General features: G+C 54.4%; 1 protein-coding gene across 2 annotated transcripts in view; it reads right to left on the minus strand.

Moving 5' to 3' along the window:
* Positions 1-3,303: 3,303 nt before the first annotated feature.
* bbs10 (Bardet-Biedl syndrome 10) overlaps positions 3,304-17,229 on the minus strand; it is a 28,682-nt gene continuing 14,756 nt past the window's right edge. For both annotated transcript variants that reach the window (XM_085974749.1, XM_085974748.1), the window contains exon 4: positions 3,304-9,918. In XM_085974749.1, the coding sequence (XP_085830875.1) occupies positions 7,416-9,918 (2,503 nt within the window). In that variant the 3' untranslated portion in view covers positions 3,304-7,415. The remainder of the gene's footprint in view (positions 9,919-17,229) is intronic.

Here is a 17,229-nt window from a genome sequence, read left to right on the forward strand (position 1 = left end):
GGGCGCCGCCATTTTGTCCGCCATCTTGGACGCCTCCAACTTCAATCACGGGGGACCCGGACTCAACCACCGCCTCATCTGACGACCACATCGACTCGCTTGACCATACGCTGGCCTCCGTGATGCTGGATCAATCTCTCCCTCATCAACTGTCCAGGTCCATGATGGACATTACGGTAAACGGCCGCGCCACTACCTGCCTTTTTGACAGCGGGAGCACGGAGAGTTTTATCCACCCCGACACGGTGCGCAGTTACTCTCTCCAGGTCCTGCCGACGCGCCATCGGATCTCTATGGCTTCCAAAGCCCAGTTAGCGGACGTCGGTGGCTACTGTGTAGTGACCCTTTCCAAGTGGAGAGCGACGCATCCGACTTTGCCCTAGCTGCAACCCTTAACCAGGCGGGGAGACCCGTGGCCTTTTTCTCAAGGACCCTCCAGGGCCCCGAGATTCGACACTCCTCTGTCGAAAAGGAGGCTCAGGCCATTGTGGAAGCTGTGTGACATTGGAGGCATTACCTGGCCGGAAAACGATTTACCCTGCTCACTGACCAGCGTTCAGTAGCTTTTATGTTTAATAATAAGCAGAGGGGCAAAATCAAGAATGACAAGATCTTGAGGTGGAGAATCGAACTCTCCACCTACAATTACGATATCTTGTACCGGCCCGGGAAACTCAATGAGCCCCCAGATGCCCTATCACGTGGTACATGCGCCAACGCGCAGGTTGATAGACTGAAGACCCTCCACAATGACCTCTGCCACCCGGGGGTCACCAGGTTCTTCCATTTCATCAAATCCCGTAACCTGCCCTACTCCATCGAGGAGGTCAGGACCTTGACCAGGAACTGCCAAATCTGTGCCGAGTGCAAACCGCATTTTTATAGGCCAGACAGAGCGAGCCTGATCAAAGCCACGCGCCCCTTCGAGCGGCTGAGCGGCGATTTTAAAGGGCCCCTCCCCTCCTCTGACCGCAATGTGTACTTTCTCAATATAATTGACGAGTACTCCCGTTTCCCGTTTGCCATCCCTTGCTCAGACATGACCAGTACCACGGTCATTAAATGTCTCAATGACCTCTTCGCCTTGTTCGGCTTCCCTAGCTATATTCATAGCGACAGGGGATCATCCTTTATGAGCGACGAACTTCATCAGTACCTGCTCGCGAGAGGTATTGCTACAAGCAGGACCACCAGCTACAACCCCCGGGAGAATGGCCAGGTGGAAAGAGAGAATGCGACGGTCTGGAAGGCAGTCCTTTTAAACTTGAAATCTAAGAGCCTTCCGACCTCTCGCTGGCAGGAGGTCCTCCCTGCGGCGCTCCATTCCATTCGGTCACTGCTTTGTACAGCCACCAATGCCACCCCTCATGAGAGAATGTTCTCCTTCCCCAGGAAGTCCACATTGGGGATCTCGTTACCGACATGGCTGACTTCTCCAGGACCCGTCCTACTGCGGAAGCACGTGAGGTCCCATAAGACGGACCCCCTGGTCGAGAGGGTGAGCCTCCTCCACGCCTACCCCCAGTATGCTTACGTAGCGTACCCGGACGGGCGGGAGGACACAGTCTCCACACGAGACCTCGCACCTTCGGGTGCCCCTGAGACACCACCATCGCCACCCACCACTACCCACACCCCGACCCCTGTAGACGGCATGCCGCAGCCCCAGGACCCGCCATTGACTACACAACCTCTCATCAACGAGACGCCAGGTTCAGCGTTGGATGCTGCACCATCACCGCCGCTGCTACGACGATCAGGACGGCATACAAGGCCACCTGATAGACTTAATTACACGAACTTTTAGTACACTTCACCTCGCCGGACTCAATTTTAAACAAGGGGTGAATGTGGTAAACCACTGTTTGTTATTGTTGTTGTTGTTGTTGCACACTGTTGTGCCTATGCATGCCTCAGCTGACTCCGCCCCTGGCTCCACCCACATGCCCGGGTATAAAGGTGACTGCTCTGCAGCCCCCTGCCCTTTTGGATACCAGGCAACCACGAGAGGCATGCTCTGTTCTTTGCTAATAAAAGCCTATTAATTAACTCTGTCTTTTATGAGGAATTGATAGCGTATCAATGTACAACAGCCTTCTGGAGGGTAAGGAGTCGCTGCAAGAAATGGCAATATCCCAGTCTGGGGATATGGAAACCACCATCAAGAAAATACTGCTGGATGATGTGTTTTGGGAGAGAGTGGTTAGCAGCCTTAAACTACTCTCACCAGTAGCATCTGCAATTGCTCAGATTGAAGGAGATGACGCTGTCTTGTCAGATGTTCTCAGGCTTTTTACTGATTTAAAAGAACAAATCAGCATTGCCCTACCCACATCCCTGCTGCTCAAAGCAGAGGAGAAGGCAATTGTTCAATTCATACAGACGCGTCAAGAATTTTGTGTCAAGCCGATTCATGCTGCAGCATACATGCTGGACCCAAAGCATGTTGGGAGACCAATACTTTCTGGAGAACAGATCAACAGTGCTTAGTGTGATTTCTACCCTCTCACACCATCTCAATCTGGATGTGGGCAAAGTTCTGGGAAGTCTGGCAAAGTTCTCTACCAAGCAAGGTCTTTGGAATGGGGATGGGATATGGGAATCATGCAAGCATATCAGTGCACATACCTGGTGGAAGGGACTTTGTGCATCTGAGGCCCTGTCACCTATTGCATCGGTGATACTCCAAATCCCACCTTCATCAGCGGCCTCTGAACGAAACTGGTCACTTTTTGGGAATACGCATACAAAGGTGCGCAACAGGCTGACTAACAAGAGAGTGGAGAAACTGGTGGCTATCCGGGCGAACCTACAACTTATTGAGCCAGATACAGAAGTGTCCACCACACAGCTAGACACTGACACAGAGGAGGAAATGGACACGTCAGAGAATCAGGAGGAGCAATGAGTAGAAGACTCAGAAGACTCATGAGTAGAAGACTCAAAGGGACAAAATAAGGACAAATTACAGGCTAAATAAGCTGACGCTCTTTTTATTTTATTTTAGATGGGTCTTTTTTGTGGGGGTTCAATAAAGTTCAAAATTATAACCTAAATAAAGTTTTGAAAGCCTGTTTTTATTTGTATGGAACAGCATGTCTATTTTGACGACAAAGATAATATAAGGGTCAGAGACAAAAACCATCAGTGTGCAAAAAAACTCAAAATTCCCATAAATTCCCATGGAAAGTTTCCTCTTTTAAAAATTCCCAGAATTTTGCAACCCTATCTCTGATACCGAGTCTGTACCTCGCTGTACAGAGAGTCTCTGATACCGAGTCTGTACCTCACTGTACAGAGTCTCTCATACTGGGTCAGTACCTCACTGTACGGCCACATACACACGATGCACGCTATCCCTTGTTGATTCGTGTGACTCAGTTGGGCACTGGGGCCCACCATTTACCAATGGAGCCATGTGCTACAGTTTGCTCCTTACAGTACACCCTTTGTTAGAGACCATCAGCTAGCGACCCACTCTCCTCTGTGGGGAGGGAGAGGGTAAGTGGGATCTCTGGGTCGACGTGGCTCCATGACCTGATGATGGAGAATGGGCCCGACAATCCCCTGTGCCAGATTCGGGAACGTGATCTCTGAGCCAGTCGGGTCCTGCACGACTCCAGCTCCTGTTGACGATTCTCCAGAAAACCTGGCGAGGCAGAACTGGCGCTGGGGGACTGGCATCCACCCTACTCCAGCTAAACCTGCAAACCAGTCTCCTTAACCCAAGGGCCGTGCTAGCTGGACAATCCTACCCGGCGCTGTGGTTCAATTGAAAGGATATTTACTAGTCCTAGCCCCTTTGGGACTATCCCAGATCAGGCGCATTTCTCAGATGTTCACTTTCAACTGAAGTTTGAGGTAGCCGAATCCTAAAGACGCTTAACTGGGTCTAAAAGTCCAGGCTATCTCTCCCTAAAGGAAAGGAGCAACTCGAGAATGTTACCGTCCTCCAGATAGCGCTTTTAATAAGTTTAGCCAGACTGTAACGTTCCGGATATTATGAGGATCCGGAGATCTCCTTCAGAAATGTACCTCTCCACCACAGAGTGTACAGAGATTGGGTTCACGAGTTATTGATACAGAAGACGTATGTGAGACAATTCTAAAAATATATAGAGATTTATTAAAAGAACCGACATGCAATTTACAGTTGGTGAATCAGTCAATTGCAATGTTAACAGTTCTAAAAAGAAAAAATACAATCTTTTTAAGAGAATCTTACTTTTAAATCTTAACTTCGCTACAGTATTACAGTTCTTAAAATTTTCTATACAGGATATCCATCAATACAGGAAACTCTCTTTTAACCGGCACCTAAATATCCGGAAATTGATCTTAACCGGCAAAATTCAGGAGTAGGTTCAGGTAAGTTTTACTATATATTAGTGGCCGTGTAACTGGGGTTCCTGGATCTGTGGCCGTGTAACAGGGACTCCTGGATCTGTGGCTGTGTAACCGGGACTCCTGCACAAGTGCCGTGTAACTGGGGCTCCTGCACAAGTGGCCATGTACGGGGCTCTTGTACCTTGGTAAGTATACCTCCCTGTAATCCAGACCTTTTGATCAACTGGCACCACCCCGGTCCCGTCGGTGCCAGATAAGAGTTTCCTGTATCAAATTACCATCGATTCCCGAGATACAAAGAGCCGCCTCTGTAGTCGAGAATCACTTTGCACGATTAAAGCGAGTCTGATATCCCATTTGAGACTTAAATATTTATACCCTTTTTCAGCTGTATCCCATAAGGTTTCTGCTGATCCAAGTCAATTATCACTATTCATCTTTCTGCTGACCTCTTGCAATTCTTACTGCTGCATCGGCAATAGTTATTGGGAGTTTTTACCATATCGGTGTGAAGGCAGATGTCCCTTATTTCATGTGTCATCTTTACGAGGACAGATATTCCTTATCTTATGTGCCATCTTTAAGAAGTTTAATTTAGATCACTTATCCAGGGTTGACCATTGTTCTGTTCCCAAAAGGCCAGCCACTCAGAGCCACCCATTCTTCTGTTTCAATAAGGTTATTTATTCAGGGTCAACAACTTGTCCTGTTTCAATAGCCAGAATTCTTTCATAGCTATTTCATAGTTAGGTTTCTAAATTACCAAACCCTGTTTGTCATGTTTTAAAGAATTGATATGGTAGAGTTCCTTATAAGGTACTCTTCAGGGTCAACAACTGTTTTATCTCAACATGCCCATAATTTTTCAGATAGTGTATTTTTCTAAAAAGGCTTATTAGTATATTTTTCTAAAAAGGTTATATAGTATATTCCTTCACACAATGCCAGCAGTGCCCCTGCCCACAGCTGGGGGTACCTGACCCTGAGCTTTTAGCCGAGCTGTGTCTGAACTCTCAGGTAAGTGGAGTGGGGGGGTGGGAGTGAGACCTGTACAGGAACATAGAAACATAGAAGATAGGAGCAGGAGTAGGCCATTCGGCCCCTCGAGCCTGCTCCGCCATTCAATGCGATCATGGCTGATCATCCAAATTCAGTACCCTGTCCCTGCCTTCTCCCCATATCCCTTGATCCCTTTAGCCTTAAGAAATATATCTAACTCCTTCTTGAATATATTTAATGAATTGGCCTCCCCTGCCTTCTGTGGTAGAGAATTCCACAGATTCACCACTCTCTGGATGAAGAAATTCCTCTTCACCTCAGTCCTAAATGGCTTACCCCTTATCCTTAGACTGTGACCCCTGGTTCTGGACTCCCCGGCCATCGGGAACATCCATCCTGCATCTAGTCTGTCTAGTCCTGTTAGAATTTTATAAGTTTCAATGAGATCCCCTCTCATTCTTCTAAACTCCAGCGAGTATAAGCCCAATCGACCCAATCTCTCCTCATACGTCATTCCTGCCATCCCAGGTATCAGTCTGGTGAATCTTCGCTGCACTCCCTCCATGGCAAGAACATCCTTCCTCAGATAAGCCGACCAAAACTGCACACAATACTCAAGGTGTGGTCTCACCAAGGCCCTGTACAACTGCAGCAAGGCATCCTTGCTCCTGTACTCGAATCCTCTCGCTATGAAGGCCAACATACCATTTGCCTTCTTAACCGCCTGCTGCACCTGCATGCTTACCTTCAGCGACTGGTGCACAAGGACACCCAGGTCTCGTTGCACTTCCCCTTTTCCCAATCTATTGCCATTCAGATCATAATCTGCCTTCCTGTTTTTGACACCAAAGTGGATAACCTCGCATTTATCCACATTATAGTGCATCTGCCATGCATCTGCCCAATCACCCAACCTGTCCAAATCATACTGGAGTTTATTGGCATCCTCCTCACAACACAAACGCCCACCCAGCTTTGTGTCGTCTGCAAACTTGGAGATATTACACCTAGTTCCCTCATCTAGATCATTTAATATATATAGTGAATAGCTGGGGTCCTAGCACCGATCCCTGCGGTACCCCACTAGTCACTGCCTGCCACTCTGAAAAAGACCCGTTTATTCCAACTCTTTGCTTCCTGTCTGCCAACCAGTTCTCTATCCAAGTCAGTACCTTAGCCCCAATCCTATGTGCTTTAACTTTGCACGCTAGTCTCTTATGCGGGACCTTATCGAAAGCCTTCTGAACAGAGTGTGCACTCCACCACCAACTCTACCTGTGGAGAGATCTCAGTGGTTGAAATTGGAGTCTCAAACATATGGGTATGTGTGCGCGGGGGTGGGTGTGGGGGGTGTGCGTGTGGGGCAATGTTCCTGTTAAGCTACCCGGCCGCACTGCGGTCTGGAGGTCCCGCGCAGCCGGAGAGCCAGCTTTTAAATTGAAAAATTGAATGGGCCGCGCAGCCCGTTAAAGGGGCCATGCACCCAAAAAACATTGCAATGCACCCAGCTGACCAACAGAAAACTGTACAAACTCAGCCCATCGAGAATCACAAATCTCAGCACCGGTCATTCGAACCACAGTGTCTACATCCCTGCTCACTCGCTCGGCCTCAGATTATCTGCGCTGATCCCATTCACGTCTCTCCTTTTAACATATTTCTTCGAGTGTTCATCTCATCCCCTCCTGGATGTTCGGACTGACACTTGTGGTAGTGTTTTCAATATTCTAATAACCTTTCGAGTAATGGGGGGGGGGGGGAATCCATCCGTCCTCTTTTATGCTTCAGCTCTTTTAAAAATTTCCGGTATAAATTTTTCAGGAATTGGATAAATGCTTGAAGGGGAGAAATTTGCAAGGCTATGGGGAAAGAGCAGTGGTGAGTGTGACTAACTGGAGAGCTGTTTCAAAGAGCCGGCACAGGCACGATGGGCCGAATGGCCTCTTTCAGTGCCATATTATTCTATGATTCTTTTAAACTGCAGCTTTTTGTGACACAGAAGTGTGATGGCCCACTGGTGTTGGCGCTCCCGGTGACGGGCCTCTCCCGGTGATGGCCCGGATTCCAGTTTACTCCGAATCCTCGCTCTCCGCCTGCGGTTTGTTCGCGAGCTTGCCTTGGACGCTGATGACACGGTCGACGGTGAGCAGGCTCCTCAGGCACCGAATCACCGAAATCAGCAGGTGCCGTTTGGCCGCCACCACCTCCAGTGGCCCCTCGATCGCTGGCGGCGGCACTTCCCGCTCCCGAAAGTTGGCTGCAAAGTCAGCGTGAACCAGGAGGAAGTCCCTGCCCCGGCTGGCCCGGGAGTGAACGTGCCTGGGGACGGTGAGCAGGGCATCTGCCACGATCCGGCACGCCGCAATGGTGTCGGGCTGGTGCTGGCTACCGGCTTCACGCCGCAGGTAGTGGTGCATCAGGAACTCGAAGGCACCGCCCGGGGGCAGCACACACCCAGCCGGCAGCTCACAATCGCTCGGCTCCCACCGCATTCGGGGTGCTGATTGATCTGCCAACCCACAGCGACCGGCTCCCTCGGACTCACAGTGCTGGGTCCCCTTGCCACCGGTGCCCGTCTCGCCCTCAGTTTGATCTTTGGCTCTCCCCAGGTCTCCAGTCCCGTGTCTCTCGCTCCCTCTCCCCAGGTCCCCAGTCCCGTGTCTCTCGCTCTCTGTGCCCAGGTCCCCAGTCCTGTGTCTCTCACTCTCTGTGCCCAGGTCCCCAGTCCTGTGTCTCTCACTCTCTGTGCCCAGGTCCCCAGTCCCGTGTCTCTCGCTCTCTGTGCCCAGGTCCCCAGTCCCGTGTCTCTCGCTCCCTCTCCCCAGGTCCCCAGTCCCGTGTCTCTCGCTCCCTCTCCCCAGGTCTCCAGTCCCGTGTCTCTCGCTCCCTCTCCCCAGGTCCCCAGTCCCGTGTCTCTCGCTCCCTCTCCCCAGGTCTCCAGTCCCGTGTCTCTCGCTCCCTCTCCCCAGGTCCCCAGTCCCGTGTCTCTCGCTCTCTGTGCCCAGGTCCCCAGCCCCGTGTCTCTCGCTCCCTCTCCCCAGGTCCCCAGTCCCGTGTCTCTCACTCTCTGTGCCCAAGTCCCCAGTCCTGTGTCTCTCACTCTCTGTGCCCAGGTCCCCAGTCCTGTGTCTCTCGCTCTCTGTGCCCAAGTCCCCAGTCCTGTGTCTCTCGCTCTCTGTGCCCAGGTCCCCAGTCCTGTGTCTCTCACTCTCTGTGCCCAAGTCCCCAGTCCTGTGTCTCTCACTCTCTGTGCCCAGGTCCCCAGTCCTGTGTCTCTCGCTCTCTGTGCCCAAGTCCCCAGTCCTGTGTCTCTCGCTCTCTGTGCCCAGGTCCCCAGTCCTGTGTCTCTCACTCTCTGTGCCCAGGTCCCCAATCCCATGTCTCTCGCTCCCTGTGCTCAGGTCCCTGGTTGAGCGCTCGGTGCCTCCGAGAACGAGGCTCTTGTAGTCGCCCTGGCCGGTGTCAGATGCCCGCAGCCCCCCGGTGGGGCAGTGCTGGGTCCCCCCGTGCCAATCGCTGCCCGTTCCCCTGGGCTCGGGCAGCAGGAGCCTTAGCAGTTTGAAGGCTCCGTGGATGGCGTCTCGGTGCTGCTCTGCCAGTCCCAGGGCGGGCGCGCACAGCGCCAGGCAGTGGGGCCGGAAGCCGCGGCGGGCGGCAAACCCCACAAGGACCCAGCCGCGGTGCCCAAGGGGGGCCGGCCTGGCGAAGCTGGCGGACACGGTGTCTGCTGGCCGGGCCTCCGCCACCCGGGAGAGTGGCTCCGCCCCCGTCAGCCGCCTCACCAGGGCCAGCTCCTCGTCCGCGAGGCAGTCCACCACCGACACCCCGTGCCGAAGGGCCGACTCCAGCACGCATTCCGGCTGCCGGGGCCCGGACAGCAGCAGCCCCACTCCCAGGCCCCGCAGCTGAGCCAGGGCCTCCTCCACCCTGGCCTGTGCCCAGCCCCGAGCCTCTGTCAGGCCCGCGGGCGACTCCAGCCGCAGGGTGCAGCCGGCCCGGGTCAGAGGGGGGAGCAGGCTGCGGGCAGCCACCAGCACCCGGGTCTCGCCCTGGTGATGGCAGCGCACCGCGAAGCCGCGGCCCACCAGTGGCAGCCCCTCCAGCACCCTGCTGCTGCCCACCGGCAGCCCGGGCACCGTGCCCTGCAGCCCCGGGAAACAGTCAGCCACCAGGCCCAGTGCAGTCTCCATCTCCCCGTCTCCCAGCCGCCGGAGGAAGTCGCAGGCCAGCCGGGTCAGGAAGGGGGCGTGAGCTGCCCCCACCTTGCCGGCAAAGTAGGCCCCCAGCACCCGGGTGGCCCGCTGCCCGGGCAGGCGAAGCTGCCCACCGGAGAGGCAAAGGGCCGAGGCACAGTGAGGGGCCAGGTGCCTCGCTAGCACCCGCTCCAGCACCTCCTGCTCCAGCCTGGCCAGCCCCCCAGCCACCCGGCGCCGCCGTGCCCCCACACTCCCCGGCCTCTTGCCCCCCGTCTCCGCCCGCACTCCCCGCAGCATCGCCGCTAGTAGCAGGATGAAGGACTTGGCTCCGTCTCCGGTGGCCCTGCAGTGAGCCGACACGCTCCGCACCATCAACCTGTGGGGAGACACGACAGGCCCTGAGAGAGCGGCCGCAGCTCGGGAAAGGCACTCAGAAATAAACACCCGCCCCGTTAAACATCCACATTAAACACCCGCCACATTAAACATCTGCATTAAACACCCGCCCCACTAAACACCCGCCCCATAAACATCCGCATTAAACACCTGCCCCACTAAACACCCACCCCATAAACATCCGCATTAAACACCCGCCCCATTAAACATCCACATTAAACACCCGCCCCATAAACATCCGCATTAAACACCCGTCCCATTAAACATCCGCCCCATAAACATCCACATTAAACACCCGCCTCATTAAACACCCGCCCCACAAACATCCACATTAAACACCCGCCTCATTAAACACCCACCCCATTAAACACCCGCCCCATTAAACATCCACATTAAACACCCGCCTCATTAAACACCCGCCCCATTAAACATCCACATTAAACACCCACCACATCAAACACCCACCCCATAAACATCCACATTAAACACCCACCCCATAAACATCCACATTAAACACCCACCCCATAAACATCCGCATTAAACACCCGCCCCATTAAACATCCACATTAAACACCCACCACATTAAACATCCCCATTAAACACCCGCCCCATTGAACATCCACATTAAACACCCACCACATTAAACACCCACCCCATAAACATCCACATTAAACACCCGCCCCATTAAACACTCGCCCCATAAACATCTGCATTAAACACCCGCCACAGTAAACACCCGCCCCATTAAACACCCACCCCATAAACATCCGCATTAAACACCTGCCTCATTAAACACCCACATTAAACACCTGCCCCATTAAACACCCGCCCCATAAACATCCACATTAAACACCCGCCCTATTAAACAGCCACCCCATAAACATCCACATTAAACACCCGCCCCATAAACATCCGCATTAAACACCCGCCCCATAAACACCCACATTAAACACCTGCCCCATAAACACCCACATTAAACACCCGCCCCATAAACACCCACATTAAATACCTGCCCCATAAACGGCCGTCCCATTAGCGCCTGCCCCCACAAACCCCCATAAACTCACGCCCCATAAACACCCTTAAACATTCACTCCCTCCACCACCGGCGTACCGTGGCTGCAGTGTGTACCATCTACAAGATGCACTGCAGCAACTTGCCAAGGCTTCTTCAGCAGCACCTCCCAAACCTGCGGCCTCTTCCACCTAGAAGGACAAGGGCAGCAGGCGCATGGGAACACCACCACCTCCAAGTTCCCCTCCAAGTCACACACCATCCTGACTTCCTTCACCACACGGACTGCAGCGGTTCAAGAAGGCGGCTCACCAGCACCTTCGCAAAGGCAATTAAGGATGGGCAATAAATGCTGGACTTGCTAGTCCGTAATCCCAAGAATTAATAATTTTTTAAAAATTGTACATAACTTTGGTTAGCCCACAGTTAGAGAGAGTGCTGTCTACCCAACGTAAACTTGAGGTCATCCAAAACTCGGCTGCCTGTGTCCTAACCCGTACCAAGTCCCGTTCACCCATCACCCCTGTGCTCGCTGGCCTACATTGGCTCCTGGTTAAGCAGCGCCTCAATTTCAAAATTCTCATCCTTGCTTTCAAATCCCTCCATGGCCTCGCCCCTTCCCTATCTCTATAATCTCCTTCAGCCCCACAGCCCCCCGAGATATCTGCTATCTCCTCTAATTCTGCCCCCTTGAGCATCCCTGATTATAATCGCTCAACCACTGGCGGCCGTGCCTTCTGTTGCCAAGGCCCTAAGCTCTGGAATTCCCTGCCTAAACCTCTCCGCCTCGCTACCGCTTTTTCCTCCTTTAAGACGCTCCTTAAAACCTACCTCTTTGACCAAGCTCTTGGTCATCTGCCCTAATTTCTCCTTATGCGGCTCGGTGTCAAATTTTTTGTCTTATAATACTCCTGTGAAGCGCCTTGGGACGTTAAAGGCGCTATATAAATACAAGTTGTTGTTGTTGCCGTGAGAGCAAAACATATCTTGTCTTCTGAAATGTAAAATGCTTGTGCAAAGAAATACATGGCAGTAATGACGTCAGCCATGAGTGATTAAAGTGCAAGTTTAGGGGCTAGGGTAATAAACATAGGCAGAGGCATCCATTAGCTATAGTATGGAAAGATGAGGGTTGATAAAGCCTGTTCTTCAAGGAGGTTGGGGACAGTGAGGTCAAGAAGACTTGTTTGAGGGGAGTAGCTTTCGAGTAAACAACTACAAATGTTTATATGAATCGTCTGTCTTCAAAGGATTTGGAAACAGATACGTCATGAGGTCTTATCTATGACATTTACCTTTGATGTAGGCAAAATCTATATATATAAATAAAATAGCTCTTCTGTCTGTCTGTCCTTCCGTCTGTCTGTCTGTATGTACTCTATACACTCAGAAGTTATAGAGCGTACCTACACGTGTTATATCAAAAGAAAGCTTATGATTCCGGAATGGTCATAAGCGTATTTACTTTTTGGTCAGACAAAAATTGTTCAGACGGTATCCAAAAAACGTTGAAAATTCCGCTCATTATCCGCTCATTAGCATTGAGTGATATGAAGGTTGACCAATCGTACAGTCAAGCGACCTGACGGTTGACCAATCGCTGCGTCACGGGGGCGGGTTCATTGCGTGTGTGGGCGGGCCATCCTAGAGTTGAGTGACGTGATGATTGACCAATCCTACAGTTCAGTGACCTGACGGTTGACCAATCGGTGCGTGTGTGGGTGGGCCTAATCCTTCTGAGCTGAGGTGAGTGGCCGCCATCTTGATTCCTAACTCTTCATTTCTTTTTCCCACTTTCTGCGTGTTTATTTTCAAATCTAGATTTCCAGCAAAAATAAAGTTGCTTTTAAAACACAAATTGTTTTTAAAAAAAGTTAATTAATTTGTAAATCTTTTCTCTAACCTCATTAATTTTCCTACCTTTCACCGTTTTTCCAGGCCTCGAAGCCTCGGCCTCTGTTGCCCAGCCACACCCGAGCTAGGCACCTCCCGTCCCGCTCAACAAGCGGCCCGCGATTGCCGCCACCTTTCTAAAGGCTGGCCGGGCGTGTCTGAGCCAAGCGTAGTCACCGCCGCCATCTTTGTAAAGGCTGGTGGGGCGGAACTGAGGCTGCGGCAGGACAACTCAATCTGCTTGGAAGTTGCTCGAACTTCATTCGCGCTCGCGCTGCAGCCTCAGTGCAACCGCCAACAACAACAAGCCCCGGAGGCACGCGCACGGTGCATGCACACGTCCACCCAGGGCCGTTGACCCCGCCCCCGTGTTCTGTCGCGTCCCGAGAGCCCAGCCGGGCCTGAAGCGCTAGGCACCGATTGGCCGGCCGGAGGAAGAAACGCGCTCCTGCTTTGATGGCTGTGAGCGGGGCAGCGTTTTCCACCGCAGCCTCTCCTCCTCCTCACGCAGGGGGGACTCGGGGCTGCTCTCCGCCCGCTGCAGGCAGTGCCGCCGCCCCCGGGGCTCCCGGGCTCTGAGCGGGAGGTCAGGCCCAGGGCTCCGCTCTACCCGCCGCCCTCCTCCTTACCTGACCTCGGAGTGCCGCGCCATCAGACGGCCGGCTGCGAACTTGCTGCGAATAGTTGGCGGCGGTGGTGAGTCTCCCACCAGTCTCTCTCTCCCCCCAGTCTCTCTCTCTCTCTCTCCCCCAGTCTCTCTACTCTCTCCCCACCAGTCTCTCTCTCTCTCTCCCCCAGTCTCTCTCTCTCTCCCCCAGTCTCTCTCTCTCCCCCAGTCTCTCTCTCCCCCAGTCTCTCTCTCTCCCCCAGTCTCTCTCTCTCTCTCTCCCCAGTCTCTCTCTCTCTCTCTCTCCCCCAGTCTCTCTCTCTCTCCCCCAGTCCTCTCTCTCTCTCCCCCAGTCCTCTCTCTCTCTCTCCCCAGTCTCTCTCTCTCTCTCCCCCAGTCTCTCTCTCTCTCTCCCCGCCAGTCTCTCTCTCCCCCAGTCCTCTCTCTTCCCCCCAGTCTCTCTCTCTGCTCCCCCAGTCTCTCTCTCTCTCTCTCTCCCCCAGTCTCTCTCTCTCTCTCTCTCTCTCCCCCAGTCTCTCTCTCTCCCCCAGTCTCTCTCTCTCTCCCCCAGTCTCTCTCTCTCTCCCCAGTCTCTCTCGCTCTCTCTCCCCCAGTCTCTCTCGCTCTCTCTCCCCCAGTCTCTCTCTCTCTCTCCCCCAGTCTCTCTCTCTCTCTCTCCCCCCGAGTCTCTCTCTCTCCCCCAGTCCTCTCTCTCTCCCCCAGTCTCTCTCTCTCCCCCAGTCTCACTCTCTCTCCCCCAGTCTCTCTCTCTCTCTCCCCCCAGTCTCTCTCTCTCTCTCTCCCCCCCAGTCTCTCTCTCCCCCAGTCTCTCTCTCCCCCAGTCTCTCTCTCACCCCCAGTCTCTCTCTCTCTCTCACCCCCAGTCTCTCTCTCTCCCCCAGTCTCTCTCTCACTCTCTCTCCCTCTCTCCTCTCCCCCAGTCTCTCTCTCTCTCCCCAGTCTCTCTCGCTCTCTCTCCCCCAGTCTCTCGCTCTCTCTCCCGGTCTCTCGCTCTCTCTCCCCCAGTCTCTCTCTCTCTCTCTCCCCCCGTCTCTCTCTCTCTCCCCCCCAGTCTCTCCTCTCTCCCACCCCAGTCTCTCTCTCTCTCTCTCCCGTCTCTCTCTCTCCCCCGTCTCTCTCTCTCTCTCCCCCCGTCTCTCTCGCTCTCTCTCCCCCAGTCTCTCTCTCCCCCCGTCTCTCTCTCTCTCCCCCTAGTCTCTCTCTCCCACCCCGTCTCTCTCTCTCTCTCCCCCGTCTCTGTCTCTCTCTCCCCGTCTCTCTCTCTCTCCCCTCTCCCCAGTCTCTCTCTCTCCCCCAGTCTCTCTCTCTCTCCCCCCAGTCTCTCTCTCTCCCCCCGTCGCTCTCTCTCCTCCCCCCAGTCGCTCTCTCTCTTCCCCCCACTCGCTCTCTCTCTTCCCCCCACTCGCTCTCTCTCTTCCCCCCACTCGCTCTCTCTCTTCCCCCCACTCGCTCTCTCTTCCCCCACTCGCTCTCTCTCTTCCCCCCACTCGCTCTCTCTCTTCCCCCCACTCGCTCTTTCTTCCCCCCACTCGCTCTTTCTTCCCCCCACTCGCTCTCTCTCCCCCCCAGTCGCTCTCTCTCCCCCCCAGTCTCTCTCTCTCTTCCCCCCAGTCGCCCTCTCTCTTCCCCCAGTCGCTCTCTCTTCCCCCAGTCTCGCTCTCTCTTCCCCCCAGCCTCGCTCTCTCTCTTCCCCCCAGTCGCTCTCTCTCTTCCCCCCAGTCGCTCTCTCTCTTCCCCCCAGTAGCTCGCTCTCTCTCTTCCAACAACAACATGCCCTCAAAAAACCCTCGGCACCACCGGGCACTCAAAGCGGCTCTTCTGTCTGTCTGTCTGTCCGCCTGGTCTCTATACGTTTGGAAGTTACAGAGCGTACCGACGCGCGCGTCGCCTCAAAAGAAAGCTTGCGATTCCGGACCGGTCATAGGCATATTTACGTTTCGGCCGGACAAAAATCCCGCCCGCGGTATCCCAAAAACGTTCAGCGTTCCGCTCATTAGCATCTCATTAGCGACCCGTGTGACGTCGAGGTCTTCCTACAGTTGAGTGTCGAGTGACTCGACGATTGACCAATCCTACGCTTCGGTGACCTGACCGGTCGACCAATCGGTGCATGTGTGGGCGGGCCTTATCCTTCTGAACCGAGGTGAGTGGCCGCCATCTTGATTTTCCATGATTTTTTTCCCCCACTTTCTGTGTGTTAGGGAACTAAGGTAAATATTTCAATTATGTGTTAGGCAATTAATTAACAATTTATTTGAGTTTTATATTGTGTTTAGCAACACCCCCCCCCCGCCTCCTCCTCACCCTCGCGCAGGGGGGGCTCGGGACCTGAAGCTGAAAAATTTCTCTCTCTTTCTTCCCTCTCTCTCTCTCCTTCTCCTCTTCCCTCTCTCTCCTTCTCCTCTTCCCTCTCTGTCTCTCTCTACTTCCCCCTCTCAGGTGTCGCGGACGGAGCGCGGGCGCGCCGCCCGAAGTTTCCCGCTCGCTAACGGCCTTGCCGGCTCCCGCGGGCCGCTCGCACTGACCGCGCATGCGCCGCCCGCACTCACGTGCGAGCGCGCCCCTCCGCGAGGAGCCGCCGCAAGGCCGTCTAGCGCAGCGGGGAACCTTCGGGCGGACGCGCCCGCGCTCCGTCACGCGACACCTGAGAGGGGGCAGTAGAGAGAGACAGAGGGGAGTGGGGGAGCGGGGGGGGGAGCGAGGGGAGGGGAGGAGGGGTGGGGGAGGGGAGGAGGGGGAGGGGAGGAGGGGGAGGGGAGGAGGGGGAGGGGAGGGAGAGAGGGAGGGGAGGGAGAGAGGGGAGGGAGGGATAGGACAGGGAGAGGACATGACAGGGAGAGGGGGACACACAGGGGCAGGGAGACCAAACGCCCCAAAATTGCCCTCGCGCCCCAAAATTGCCCTCGCAACGCGGGGCTCGCTAGGCAGGGGGAGGGGCCGGAGAGAGGGACAGAGTGGAGCGGGGGAGGGGTGGGGGGGGGAGAGGGAGACAGGGGAGGGGAGGGAGGGAGAGAGGGGAGGGGAGGGAGGGAGAGAGGGGAGGGAGGGATAGGACAGGGAGAGGACATGACAGGGAGAGGGGGGACACACAGGGGCAGGGAGACCAAACGCCCCAAAATTGCCCTCGCGCCCCAAAATTGCCCTCGCAACGCGGGGCTCCCCAGCTAGTATATATATAAAGCAGTTGGTTTGTCTGTCTGTGTGTCTGCTATACACTCAAAAGTTATAGAGCGTACCTACACATATGTTATATCAAAAGAAAGGTTATGATCAGGGGAGTGTCATAGGCGTATTTACTTTTTGGTCAGACAAAAATTGTTCAGACAGTATACAAAAAACGTTCAAAAATCCGCTCATTAGCGGTTGACCAATCCTACCGCTCATTAGCGTTGAGTGACATGATGGTTTACCAATCCTACAGTTCAGTGACCTGATGGTTGACCAATCGGTGCATCACGGGCGGGACTTAATCCTGCAGCCTCCCGAAATTATCGCTGCCATTTTTTCCCCTGCTTTTCCTCAACAGTGAGCGGGGCAGCTGCGTCGGCCCGCCGGAGCGCGAGGTGAGTTGGGGTCACTCGGGCCGGGCCTCACAACCGCTCGGCCCGAGACACAGAGCGGGGGAGCGGCAGCAGGCGGCCGTCAACCGCGCGGCCCGAGACACAGAGCGGGGGAGCGGCAGCGGCCGGCCATCAACCGCGCGGCCCTCTAAACTGCCCTGGCAACGCCGGGCCCCCGTAGCTAGTAGTCTATAA

Source organism: Somniosus microcephalus, unplaced genomic scaffold (assembly GCF_052327205.1).
Source record: "Somniosus microcephalus isolate GS21.2 unplaced genomic scaffold, FLI_Smic_1.0 unresolved_chr1, whole genome shotgun sequence".
Lineage (NCBI taxonomy): Eukaryota > Metazoa > Chordata > Chondrichthyes > Squaliformes > Somniosidae > Somniosus > Somniosus microcephalus.